Source organism: Leptonychotes weddellii, chromosome 1 (assembly GCF_054177405.1).
Source record: "Leptonychotes weddellii isolate Sample4059 chromosome 1, ASM5417740v2, whole genome shotgun sequence".
Taxonomy (NCBI): Eukaryota; Metazoa; Chordata; class Mammalia; order Carnivora; family Phocidae; genus Leptonychotes; species Leptonychotes weddellii.
The window spans coordinates 71,317,542-71,331,380 of NC_138369.1; the positions used below are offsets into that span (position 1 = coordinate 71,317,542).

The 13,839-nt window shown below is 37.7% G+C and overlaps 1 protein-coding gene across 1 annotated transcript in view; it reads right to left on the minus strand.

Moving 5' to 3' along the window:
- KCNH8 (potassium voltage-gated channel subfamily H member 8) overlaps positions 1-13,839 on the minus strand; it is a 364,781-nt gene that overhangs the window by 64,021 nt on the left and 286,921 nt on the right. Inside the window, exon 8 of the mRNA XM_006729977.3 lies at positions 10,032-10,229. Coding sequence (XP_006730040.1) covers positions 10,032-10,229 — 198 coding nt within the window. The remainder of the gene's footprint in view (positions 1-10,031; positions 10,230-13,839) is intronic.

Sequence of the window (13,839 nt, forward strand, 5' to 3'; positions counted from 1 at the left end):
AGGCCCCTCTGACTTACACTTAATCTGTTAGCTGCTATTCTGACTATGACAAACTTTTGTACTTTTTGCATCTATATTATTTTAATAGTTAGGTATAGTTTAATAGCGTGAGAAAGTATTTTAATATAATCTCATAAAATAAACTATAAAGTTATAGTTCAATGGTTATCATAATAACAAATACATTTTAAAAATAAGTCTATTATAGGGGTGCCTGGGTAGCTCAGTCAGTTAAGTGTCCAACTCTTGATTTCGGCTCAGGTCATGACTTCAGGGTCAGGAGAGCCCTAAAGGGCTCTGCCCTCAGCATGGAGTCTGCTTGTCCCTTTCCCTCCCTCCTTCTACCTCCCGTCCCACTTGCGAGTGCATGCATACAGTCTCTCTCAAAAATAAATGAATAAAATCCTAAAAATATAAGTCTGTTATAACCAGTTAACCTTTATTAGTCTTTTCCCCTAAGCCATCACTTAAAATTAGTTTTTGGATATTAAATATAACACATTTTTATTAATAAAGGTACGGAGAAAGTTGCTAGAAATGTAATTGAGGATTTTCTGAGCAATCTGAAGCTGAGATTAATATGGCTCCAATCACCAACCTCGCTCTAGCTCTGCGGTTACTTAAATTTTAAGGGAAATATCAGAAAATCTGAGACCATTAAAGAAACAAATGCATTCATAGAGAAAAACAGGTATTCTGCTTAGAATCATCTTTGCCATTCTGAGAGGAGCTAGATGGTTCATATGTATGCGATTCCTGTTTCGATGAGATTTCTCAGTCAGATAGTATTCAATCCCCACTTTCTCTCTGAGCCTCCCCCCTTCTCAGACCACCACCAGATTATAATAAGAAGACTTTGTTCACAAGAATTCAAGAGTTGATGGGGATTGGAGATGGGTCTTCTACTGGAAAAAAAGTGATTTCTAGGAGTTGCCCACACTATAAGGAGTGGTCAAGAAACTTAAAAGTCAGAAAAGGCAGGACAGGAATTTGCACTAAATAGTCATTAGCCAAACAGAATGGAATGGCCTCTGCAGACACCAGCAGATAGTCCAAGAAGGCCTTGAACCCACTTGGGGCTGTGGCAGTGCGAGAGTTGAGAGCCAGGTGTAGTTATATTTATGGGCAGATCAACTCTCAGTGATACTCGGATTTCAGCCCTGATCCCCATCCTGGACAGGACTGACAATGACGTAAGCTCAGGGGTTTGGTGAAATCATCTGTTTCAACAGCTTTTGGTTAAAAAAAAACAAAGACTAAAAATTCAGTAGTTTGTCTGTTAGGATCTATCAAAGTGTCCCTGTACCAAAATTTCAATGTCCAAGGAGTTCTGTTAAAGTTTCTTAGCATCAAAATGGATACATTTGTGCAAATGTGTCGACATATTACTGCATCTATCTTCCTGAATCTCCATCCTATTTCATGATAGCCCCAAATAAAATTCTTTCTTTCCTCTACATTTGCCAGAAATTAATGACCACTGGCATGCTAATTTCAATCTAATCTAACACTGGAATTAAAATTCTTTCAGGTTATATATCATCATTTCTTTACGGAAGATATGGTCACCATGCCTATAAAGATAGTTGTAATAATAAGGAAGCCCCCAACGTTTTGGAAAAGTTACTAGAATAAGGTTAAACTTAGGGTCTATATTACTCCTGTATACAGAGAGAATATGGGCTTCAGAATGAGACACATCAGGATCTGAAACCTGACTTTGGCACTTCCTAACTGTGAACTTGTGAAGATGCATAATTCCCATGGATACAGTTCCCTAATGTATAAATATGCATAGTATTTACTCACAGGGCTTTTTTGAGATCTAAGGAGTTAATATATATATATTTAAAAGTGCCTAATATTTTGTGTGAAAAACAGTGGGGGCTCAATTTATGTTAGTTTTTCCCATGAGAGTGGAAAGCGTAATCACGAATTTTTAACACACTCAGTGATGTAAAATATGGGGGAAAAGGACTCAGTTGAGGTTTTCCAGCAACCTCTTAAATATTTAAGAATGGTTGTTAGAGGAAATAACTTCTTAATGAAAGAAATTCAAGAAATATTTAATAAGTGCCTGCTCCATACCAACGTAAGTATATATTCTCCTTAAATTTTCCAAAATGAAATGTCTTCCAACAGGTGAAAACTATTAGAAGAAAACTGTATATTGCCTAATAACTTACTGTTGAATGGCTCTTGGTAAATTCTAAATAGAGGTCCATTCTTCTGTATGTTTGTTAAAGCATGGTAGTTCTGATGTCAAGTACTTTGTTTGGAAGAAGAGACCTCCATTTAAAGTAAACACTCAGCAAAGAAAGGACACAATTCTGCTCCAAGTCAAAGAAATTAAGCCCCAATTTCAGGCTCAGTTAATATACGTATGGGCTCAGTGTTTGGAAGCCCTACCATCTGTAAAAGTATGTAATAGTCTTTCGTGGAGATTAAACTGAGTACTGAGAACAATTTTATTTCATTTATTTTAACACTGCCTTCCTTAATTATCTGTATGATTTTAACTTTGCTTTACTTAATTATAATGTGTGTAAAGCACTTAAAGTAAGAGAAGTAATATGTTCAGATCATTTAGCATCCTAATTGTACATTATCAATAAAATGAATTACTGGATTAATTGTAGCATTCTAAGTGTTGTTGGAAAGTCCTCATCTATTTCTGAGTCACCATAATTTCACTGTCTCATTTCAGCAGAGGCAAATACTTCTCATTTAAGTGGTTAAAAAATAAAACCCCCAACTCCCATAATTTTTCAGTTTCCAAAGTTATTTTGCCTCTCTGTCACTGCTTATCACTTTCCCACTGGCAAAGAGTGAATATAACTGTCAGGCCAAATCATCTCATCTGCTCTGGCAGTTTGACTTAAGAACTGCAATATCCAGGTCAGTTTGGAAGTCATCATTCACTTTTCCTATTACTCCTAGCAAATCTGATGTATATAATTCTTAAAGTAGCATGCTAGGGCTGCTGCTGAATGTGTGGGAGGTTCTTTTGCTTTGTGCACGAATTTTGTATAAAATGCATTTTGTAAAATCTCGTCTTAACATCAGCTCTTGGGAAGAGGCCCCACAATTAGGGTCTCGGAAGAAAGTCAACAGACCTTCAATGAAAATGCATTCTTAGAGCGCTGCCTGGCTTTCTTTTTCGTTGTCTCCTTTTTCTTTCTCTTTGCCTTCTCCTTTCCCTTCCCATTTCTCTTCCCTTCCCGTCTCTTCCCTCCCCACTTCTCTCTCTGCATTGTGGGCAACACTGTTCTCCTGAGGTATAACATCCTTGCTGAGTTCTTCCGCCAACCACTTTGCAGGGCCTTCAGATTGTATACCCCTGATATAAAAGGAGACCAGAGCTCAGGCTTTGGGTAATCTTAGCTGCCCTCCTCCTCTCTCCCACCTACTCACTGACCTGGAATTTTCCACGCCTGTTAGAGTACACTGGGTTGTGGATAGCAGATGGCAGAGAAAAGAGAGTGAGAACAATTTCCTAAATGACAAATTCAAATGGCAGTGTAGACATCTTTAAAAAGCCTGAATTTGTGAACACCATAGCCCATATGGGTCCGATAAAATTATGTCAGGAGAATATATATAGGATGAGAGGACCCAAGGAAAGCCTTAACTGTTACTAATTTCACTTTACCTTTTTCAGGACAACAATGCCTGATTTAAACGGGACATGTCCTCAGGGATGAGTCACCTTCACTAGGAAGTTTTGTCTAACCTTCGAGCCTGACCCGACGGACCCATCAATTGGGGCTGACTTGTTAGGTGACAATGAGGCAGCCGTTACTAAATATGATAGAAGAGCTTTTAAAGAAATGGGGAAAAGTTCTAATATATTTTGTTTCATGGCAAAAATGATATGCAGAGTTAATATAAATATTGTCGAAAAGAGGGTTTTATATATATATATATATAGAGAGAGAGAGAGAGAGAGAGTTATATATATATAAGGCTGAAAAACTATATTTTGGTAATGGGATTTTATGTAATTCTAATTTTTGTGTGGATTTTTCAGTCTTTTCTAAATGTGCATTATAATGGGAAAAATTAAAATGGAAAAAGAACATCATCTGCCCAAGTTTCTATTTTCATTACTAAGCTGTGAACTCCTCGAAGGAAAGTATCATGTCTTAGTCATTTTTGTTTCCCCAGCATCTAGCACAGTGCCTGGCATAATTTAAGTGTGCCATAAATATTTATGGAACGGAAGTGAACCTCTGGTCATTTGATACTTTCTTTAAAAAGTTTTGTAATCACAAGCAATTAGCTTAGAAAATGTATTATGAATAGTTCAGCCCCAAACCCATCCCTCCATCCCTATCCCATGCCCCAAAGGCGATCTTTTACAATTGTTTATTTTAGGTGTTCTTGTGATTATCACCCATATTTTAGACAACATAATTTTACTTCTATTGCTTGACTCATCATGTTAAGACAAGACCTAAAAACAACCTGACGTAAAAGGTGAGAACTCAGCTCACTGTTTATCTACATTCTCATCCCACACTTCGTAGTTATTCTTTTTTAGCTCATCTATTATAATTTGACAAAGCGAAATTAATATCAATGACACATCAAGAAAATTACACAAATACTAAATGTACAGCTCATTGAGATTTCTTAAAGTGAATCACCCTCCCGATGAATAAACAGGATATTACCCCAGGCCTCCCTTGTGTCCCCTTCACAGACACTAACCAGCCCCATTACCAAAGGTAACCGCAGTTGTGAATTATATTGCAATCCATAAGCTTTGCCTACTTTTAAACTTTCTCTAAACAAAGTCATACAATATGTATTTCTTGATGTCTGGCTTCTCTGCTTAGCATTGTTTGTAAAATTCATCCACGTGGTTGCATGATGTAATAGTTCATTCATTCTCATGACTGTATATTACTCTATTGAATAATGATTTCACGGGCGCCTGGGTGGCTCAGTTGGTTAATCGGCTGCCTTCGGCTCAGGTTATGATCCCGGGGTCCTGGGATCCAGTCCCGCATCGGGCTCCCTGCTCCGCGGGGAGCCTGCTTCTCCCTCTCCCTCTGCCTGCCTCTCTGTCTACTTGTGCTCTCTATCTCTCTGTCAAATAAATAAATTAATAAAAAATCTTTAAAAAAAATAAAATAAAATGAATAATGATTTCACAATTTACTTATTTATTCTCCCATTAACGGGCATTTCCAGTTTGAGATTCTTACAATAATGCTCCCACAGGCATTTATTTGTCTTTTGATAAATATATATAAGTATTGGACGTGTTGAGTGGCAGAGTACAAGTATGTTCAGCTTTGGTAGATATCGACAAAATTATTGCACTCCCATCAACAGTATAGGAGAAGTCAAGATGTTCCATATCCTCTCAGACTTTTGGGCTGTCATTGTTTTTAAGAATAGCATTCCGGTGAATATAAATGCTATATAATTTTGATCTTAATTTACATGTCCTTGATGAATGATGTTGAGTACCTTTTTATATTTGTATTGTTTATTTATTTGGCATGGAAATCTGTGAAGTAATTTTTAAAGTTTTTATGCATTTTTGGATTGTTTGTTCTTATTGATTTGTAGACAGTATATATAACAGATAAGAGCCTTTTGTCAGAGAAATGTTTGCAAATACTTGCTCCTATCCTATGGCTCTCTTTACACTCTTAAATAATGTCTTTTGATAAATACAAATTCTGTAGTTCAACTTACCCATTTTTTCTTTTTGGTTAGGGCTCCAGCTGGAATTAATTTTAACGTACAGTTTTAGGAGGAGCCAAGATTGTTTTTCAACATGCAGATATACATTTGACCCAGCAACATTTATGGTAAGAATCATTATCCTCCCTTCATACCTCATGTCACCTATGTCATAAATAAAGTGGCCATATGTGCATGGGCCTATTTCTACACTCTTCTATTCCACTGGTTTATTTGTCTGTTCCTGAGCTAACACGTGCTTTCTTTTTCCTTTTTTTTTTTTAAGATTTATTTATTTATTATTTTAGAGAGAAAGAGAAAGAGCTCTGGGGATGGGCAGAGGAAGAGAGAGAATCTCAAGCAGACTCCCCGCTGAGCATGGAGCCAAACACGGGGCTCAAGCCCAGGACCCTGAGATCATGACTTCAACCAAAATCAAGAGGCGGACGCTTAACCGCCTGAGTCACTCAGGTGCCCCTAACATGTGTTTTCTTAATTGCTGTAATGTTACAATGCATCTTGATATCTGTAATGCAAATCTTAGTGCTAATTTTTTTTTTTACATAAGAATTTTTTTTTATTCTTATGTTAATCCCCATACATTACATCACTAGTTCTAGATGGAGTGTTCCATGATTCATTGTTCGTGTAATTTTGTTTTTTTGTTACAATTGCTTTGACTAGTTTTAGCTCTGCATTTGCACTAATCCTTAGAAACGGCTTGTCATTTTTCAAACACACACACATACCCACCAACACACATAAACAGATATCTACTAGAATTTTCATTGGCATTGAATTGAATCTTTAGGTTAATTTGGGTAAATCTGATATATTTATAATATTGAGTCTTAAAACCATCACCATTGTATATCCTTCCATTATTTTAAACCATTTGTAAATTTTCTCACTAATGTTTTGTAGTTTTCTGTATAGTAGAATCGCACATTTGATATGTGAAATTTTTATAATTACTTCTTATATTTCATTTTCTAGCTGTCTGTTACCAGCATATAGAAATACTATTAATTTTTGCATATTGAACATGTATCCGTCAGCTTTGCAATATTCGCTTAATTGTCATAGTTGTTTGAAACTTTTAAGGTTATTTTTCGTGTTGGGTATTCTCAAAGTTCACATAGATTTGTCCAGGTATGGGTTTTTTTCTCATTATTTTTGCTGAATCTCTTTGATAAGTTTTAAATATTCTTCCCATAAATCAATGGTTTGCACACATTGTCATTACAGATGCTCACATGAAATCTTCCCCTTTTTCCCACGTCCTCACTCAGCCAGTGAGTGCCTCTGCCCGAGATAATTATCTGGGGTTTTGGCAGTTACCTGCAACATTTAATATTGCTACTGCTTGTTTTTGTAGTAAATATTGCATCCCTGTCATTAGTAATTTCATTAGCTTTGGGTGGAGATTCCTAATAAGATACCTCAGACTTGATTCCATAGTAATATACACCTGAATTAAAAAAAATAAATTATTTGTATATATTTGTAGAAATTAAGGGAATAAAATTAATTCATGGTATACAATAAAATGGATATTTTGTAAGAAGTTTGCTAGGTCTCAGTGAATCCTGGCATTTGAACTTACCAAACCTCCTCTGCCTTATATCTAAATTAAGTTGTTAATAACTTCTATCTCATAGTGTTATGAGAATTAAGTGAACAAAATGTTCCATATTGTGAGCGCTTCTGATTAGCTCTCAAAGTTATGCTAGTTAGTTAATTAGGAAATATTAAGATGCAGGTATCATTTCTTCTAGCCTAGGGTAATTGTCACAGTAATACAGAGTTATTTCCCACAAACACAAATTTGAGAAGCTTTAACTAATAAATTCAAGTTGCTTAGATGACATTTGCCATTCAAAAATGATGGTTTCCTCAGTTCTATTCAAGTCACCTAAATGCTTTAATGCTCCTGACAAATGAACACTGGTTTCGCACCGAGATGACTTGATCAACGAACAATAAACAAGTGACAAAGTAACATTATCTGATTATTTCCCCTGTCTTTTGGCCCAGTGACCAGCATTGCTTTCTACTTACAGTGAATAGCAGGGGATAATTTATGCCTTACCCATTTCTGGTGCAGGACCATTCACAATATAGTAAGTGGATCAATAGAGAATAAAAGCTCAATTATCTAGCAGATTCTTGAAATGTCAAATCAGTAGGTTAAGCCTTGAGCCTTTGAACATTTCCTCGAATTTCCACCAGGAAGAGAAGAAACACGGGCAAATATTAAATAAGTATAAACTGTGTATATTGGCAAAATGCTTGTCATTTTGCTAAGCTGAAAGATAGGCAATCAAGGAGACTGGCAATTAGAGAAGTCATAATAGTGGGTATAAAACAGCCACCACGCTGTCTGGCACACTGTAGCTCTTCAGAAAATGAGAGTTGCTGTTCTCGGCTCCCTGGGCTGTTGCTGCTATATATCAGCCAAGAGCCTGCGACAATTGCTGCAGTCCCAGCACGCCATTTCAGCAACAAGCACTGCCTTTCCAAGAAATTCTCCCCATCCCTGGCCCTTGCTCTGTCACTGCCTCTGAACTTCCTAATGTAAATGCGGCACGTAGCGTTTACCGCCTGCTATAATTGAAACTCTTTCCACGTCGTTCAGCCCATCTCTTCCAACCTGGATCGTAAGTTCCTTAAGGGAAGGGTTGGCTGGATACTCCTTTGATTTCGCCAGAGGCTGGAGGAGTCATTGCTTAAAGCCCCGCATACTCAGCTTATATGTCCCATGCAAGGAAGCTGGTAGGAACCATCCCCTATTATAAGGTTCGAAACTCTGATAGCTGGGATTAAGGCCATTGAAAGAATATGATAAAACAGGCTTTTGGAGAGAAGCATATGGGGTAAAAAGCACTGATAGAACCCTAGTGGAAGAATTCTGGTCTAAGAAGAATGTTTACTTGATCCAGGTAAATATCCACATCTCCTACAACCCCATGAGAGCCATCTTGTAATTCAGTAAGTTTCCGATTATGAATTTGTAGATGGAAGTAAGCATTTATCTGGGTTCAAACCTTGCCTCTTTTACTAACTGATGGTATGACATTGGGAAAGTTACTGTATTTCGCCAAGCTTTAGATTTATCATCTGAAAAGTGTGGATAAGAATGGTGTCAATCCTGTATAAGTTAGGAGGTTCAGAAAAGGGAAATTGAACTAATGGTTTCTACAGAGGAAATTCACTACAGAGAATTGGTTTTCCTGGGGCTAGAGAGCTAAATGAGCAAAAAGAGAGTATAGAGGTCATGTGGATATAATAACCACGAGAAGGAGCGTCTGTCCTTTGAGATGGATAGACAAAGTTCTTGGAAGAAGTGCGCTTATCAGAACACAGAAGCCCAAAAGAGGTGCTGTGAGGAGCCGTTAGAAACCAGGGCTCTGACTTTGGATGCTGAGGCGCTCCCAACTAATGCAGGGATCTCCAAGAAGATCCAGTGAGGCTGGTTCTGGGAGCGCCTGAAGATGCTCAACGCTGGGACCACTTGATGCTGACTGACGCAGTCTGCCACTGAAGGTGCATCATACACATCAGAAGCAGGCGGTCTCTCGCCAATTCCTGCTTTCCAGTCTCCCTCTGGCGCCCCTATGGGCGGAAGTAACGGAAGTCAGCTGGCAAAGAAAAATGAGGTTTGTAGAGTCCAAACTCTGGCATTACAAAGCACAGCCCAGAAGGTGGGTTTGGAGCTTGGAGACAATAGTATATTAGTTTGTCTATTTCTTAAATGGGATAGTAATAGTGCCCAACCCATAGATTTGCCTTTAGGATTACTCAGGGTATTGTACTGAAGCATTTAGCACAGAGAATGGAACATAAAAACAATTTTAAAATGTTAAATATTTATTATTGTATTGGGTGTTTTTCTTTGCTTTGCTATTTTTAACTAAGTGATATAGCAAACATCCTTAATGTACTATATTAGTATTAATAAAATTTGATAACACTGACCTGTTTGAGACTATAGAATGGAGTTTCAAACATATACCTGCAATTCAGACTCATGTAATTCATAAACACTAGAGGTAAACAGTACGCGGAGAAAACAATGTTCCTGTCCTTTCAAAATCAGCCATCAAGTAAATGGTTACTTCTTCATCTGTCCAGAAAATGGAATTCTTTGACATCATAGACTTTCACTGCTAATCTATATGTATATTAAAGTGTTTGTCACTGATTTTCTAACTAGTGCTTTTAGACCCTTCCAATTTAAATAATATATCGCTATTGTGTTTTAGGACTGAGTAAACAGAACAGCAATGGTATGGCATTTTCTCTTGGTGTGAAAGAAGAATTTCCCTTACCACCAATCAGCATGGTGCAGATGGAGAAGATCTTTTCTGCATCTGTATTAGCAGAGACATTCCCAAACCCAACGCTGGTGAGGCTGCTGAGGGTGAAGTACAGAGCGGCAATATAAGCACTTCGGATGGACGGGCCCCCTAAGGTATTGTTGCCGTAGTATGGAGATTCTAGTCTCTTTCCCAACTCATGGAGCCAGCCTGCAATGGAAGAAAGAATGAGAACTTAAACCCAAAGAGTAAAGTCCCAGTATGAGCACCTGGCGGTAATGAGAAATGAACATTTAGGGACATACTAATTTGCTCAGAAGAAAGAAGAGAGAAAAGCTAAAAGGAAGTTGAAGGCAAGGAATGAGATTCCACTGCTACAAAAGCAAAAATACCACTTTTATGCAAGCTGTTCTGTTTAAGACACAGCAGAGAGGTGGGCATTCAAGAGCAGATGGGTGGTCAAAGCTAAACAGGTTACACTAATGCAGATTACCTGCAGAGATAGAAACCAGCATTGCTAGTGTCAGCAACAGTGCTGTGTATTTCCTTCGTGGTTAAGCTCCTTTCTCAATTGGAATTTTAAGAGACAAAGGGGTCTAGTAGGTATTTTTCAACCCTACATGATGATAAATAGCAACAACCACAAGAATCTAGACTTCACACAGATGAGAAGCGCTTAATTTCCATCCTGCACAACCTTGCCCCATTTTATTCACTTGCGCTGACATCTAGTTGGCTTACAAATCTTAGCTCATGCTACCATCCTCAGGAAGCCTTCTCTGCAACCCCATTCTGCCATTTGGGGCTGGAGGGGAAGATCTGCACAACTAAGAGGTACCTGTAATAGAACTCGATGCCCCTTGCAGCTGTTCTATAGTCCTGGTGTATATATGTGTCCCAACTGATCAAATAAAGTGCTTTAAATATATGCAGTTTATTGTATGTCAATTATGCTGTCATAAAGCTGTAAAAAAAGCTACATTAATAAAGATGGGAAATAGCAAGTGTGATATTGACAATAATAGAATGGAAACACAACACAAAAACCACTTTAAAATCCTTTCTTGGAAATACTTATCCTCTAAAGCTTTGCATTCCAAATTCTGTCTCTCTCACTGTATGTGTGTATGTTAACAAAACACTGTGACATCATAGACTTTCAGCTGTGAAAGTCACACAGCTGAACCCATAAAGTTCATAAGACTTTTGTTAAGAGATATTATCCACTGACCACTACTTTCTTATAAACACTTCATTTAATGGCTGCCCCAGAAGAGATGAAAGTCATTACACTTTTTAAGTAGTAATAATGCTGTCATTATCAACTAAAGTTATAGATCATGGAACTGTGCTAGGTAATTAAAATGCATATTTTAAACAACTGGGAACTCCTTGAGACCAAGGAGAATTGCTTAGTGGCAAGTATTGTGCCTTATTCACCCTGTGTGTCTAGAGAAGTATTTCTCAACCTTTATCTTGCCTCAGAAACATCTAAAAGGCTTGTTAAACAGAGATAGTCAAGTCCTATCCCTGGAATTTCTGGTACAGTTCAGGAGGTTGGGTGGGGGCTGAGAATCTGTCTTTGTAATAGGCTCCCACGTGATGCTGATGCTGCAGATGGAGGGGACCATGCTTTGAAAAGCCACCACTCTAGAACGGTGGTTCTCAACACCAGCCACGGCTGGGAATGCTTTTTACAAATACACTGCCCAAGTGCCACCTCCACTAACTGCATCAAATTTCTGTTGCCAAGACCAGGTACTGGCATTTTTTAAAAGTCCCCCAGTAGAATCTAATGTGAAGTTAGAACTCAGAATCCCTATTCCAGAACTTAGCAAAGCACTGACAAGAGTAAGGTTTAATAAATGTTATTTTAAAAAGTGAATGAATTAATGAATATATAAATGATCTTGCACTCTGTCACAGTATGAGACAATATGATAACACTGATGCAATAAAACAGCATATGTGCATTTGTAAATTTGTACTAGAATAACAAATGTATGTTTTGATGATAGAGAATAATAATAAAATGCAAGTTAGAAGTTATAAAAGGTGATGCTGTTAGTAAGCTATGACCATCTACTCTGTCTGGAAAGGCTTTGTGAAGGAATAAACTTTAGTGATGGGGTTCAGGGCAGGATGCCCCAGAATGTGCCACTTTGGCATGTGAATTACTTGAGTTGAAGGCAATCAAGGCTTAACAGACTCAAGAAGAGCCTTTTACTTCTTCCTCAACTACCTAAAAGAATTTAGTTATGGGGCCTGTACCAAGAAGAGAGCTATTACCAGGGTAACTTTTTACATCAGAACAGCAAACATTTGTTTACCAAACATTTGCTCTTCTCATCCTCCAATGAATTGTCTTCCTTCTCTTTGAAGCCCCCTTTGCCTTAGCTCAGGATGGCATATAAGCCTCAATTGCCTGTCTTTGACCCTCTCAAGTCTATGTGAGACTCCTATATATACTAAATTAAATTGTTTTTCTTCTGTTTGCTTGTCTTATGTCAATGTAATTATTAGGCCAGCCAAAGAACCCAAAAGGGAAGAAGGAAAAAATTTCCTCCCTGACAGATTCAACACAGATTTAAATATGGATTCTTCCATGTATAGGCTGTAGGAAGGACTAACTTCTCTGAGCTTCACTTTTCTCATCTCTAAAAACAAGGATACTGTCTAACTCGTAGGGCTGCAGTGGGTTAAATGAGGTGCCACACATGAAAATGCCAACCACTGTCACTGACAGAGGGTTAGTGCATCATATCTCTTTTCTCTCTCTTGCTTCTCTTACTTACATTGGAACAAGGAAGTACAAAATCCAGAAAGGTAAGAGAAAATAAGGGACCACCAGTGAACTGTAATGGAAAAGGAAGGTGGTGATCCCATGTATTCAGTAGAACCTAAGGTAGGGATTAGCATTTCCTACCTAATAGCAACAAGAGGGAGAAAATCCAGATGGCAGTAGTTCTTAAAATTGGGGAAGTTATGCACCCATTTGTGAATCTGAAAAAAGACATGATCCTTTTGTCAGAGCAAAGTACATGTGAAGACACTTGTACCACTGTGTATTCATTTTCAGTTGGCTCATGGCTTCCTGAAGCCCTTTCATACATATCAGATTAAAAAGCTCTATTTTAGAAGTTTAAGTGAGGGGGAGGAGGAAGTGATAAAGAGCGATTTGATAAAACTTAGTTTAATCTTGTATAGAAAAAGATTTAGAAATAAAGACAACTTATCCAAGATTAATTGAAGAGATATTACAAAAACAAATCAAATGTGCATTTAAAAAATATTACTGGTATATTTATGTACACTGTGGGAAGACGGTCCAGACACAAAGGTAAAATCAGGAAGCAGAGCTTACATCTGAATTTATCATCATATTTGGGATGTTGATTTCTCAGAATAGTGCCCTTGTAAGCACTGGATCCAAACATTGTCAAATATGAGAACCATAGGATGCTGAATGGCTAGTGGGTTGGCTATTTCTCATGTGTCTTCCAACTTGTGCTCTGAAAGGGATGTCATGTTATTTCTACTGGACAAGGAAGTGATTAGAGGGGCTTGTCCCTTTGTTCCATATTGGTCATTTCTGCTAATTACTGGGAAGCTGAAAAATGTCATTTCGCCCAATGAGTAAATATTGCATGACCCAATTTTTGTTTTAACTGATGCACAGAGGAAGAAAAAATCAGAAACAATAAAGCTACTACTTCCTCATGGCTGAATCAGCTATACAATCAGACCGTGAAGAAACAACTGGATCCATCTATTGATCTTGAATTAAGGTATTCATTTACTTACAGAAGCCAGTTTTCTC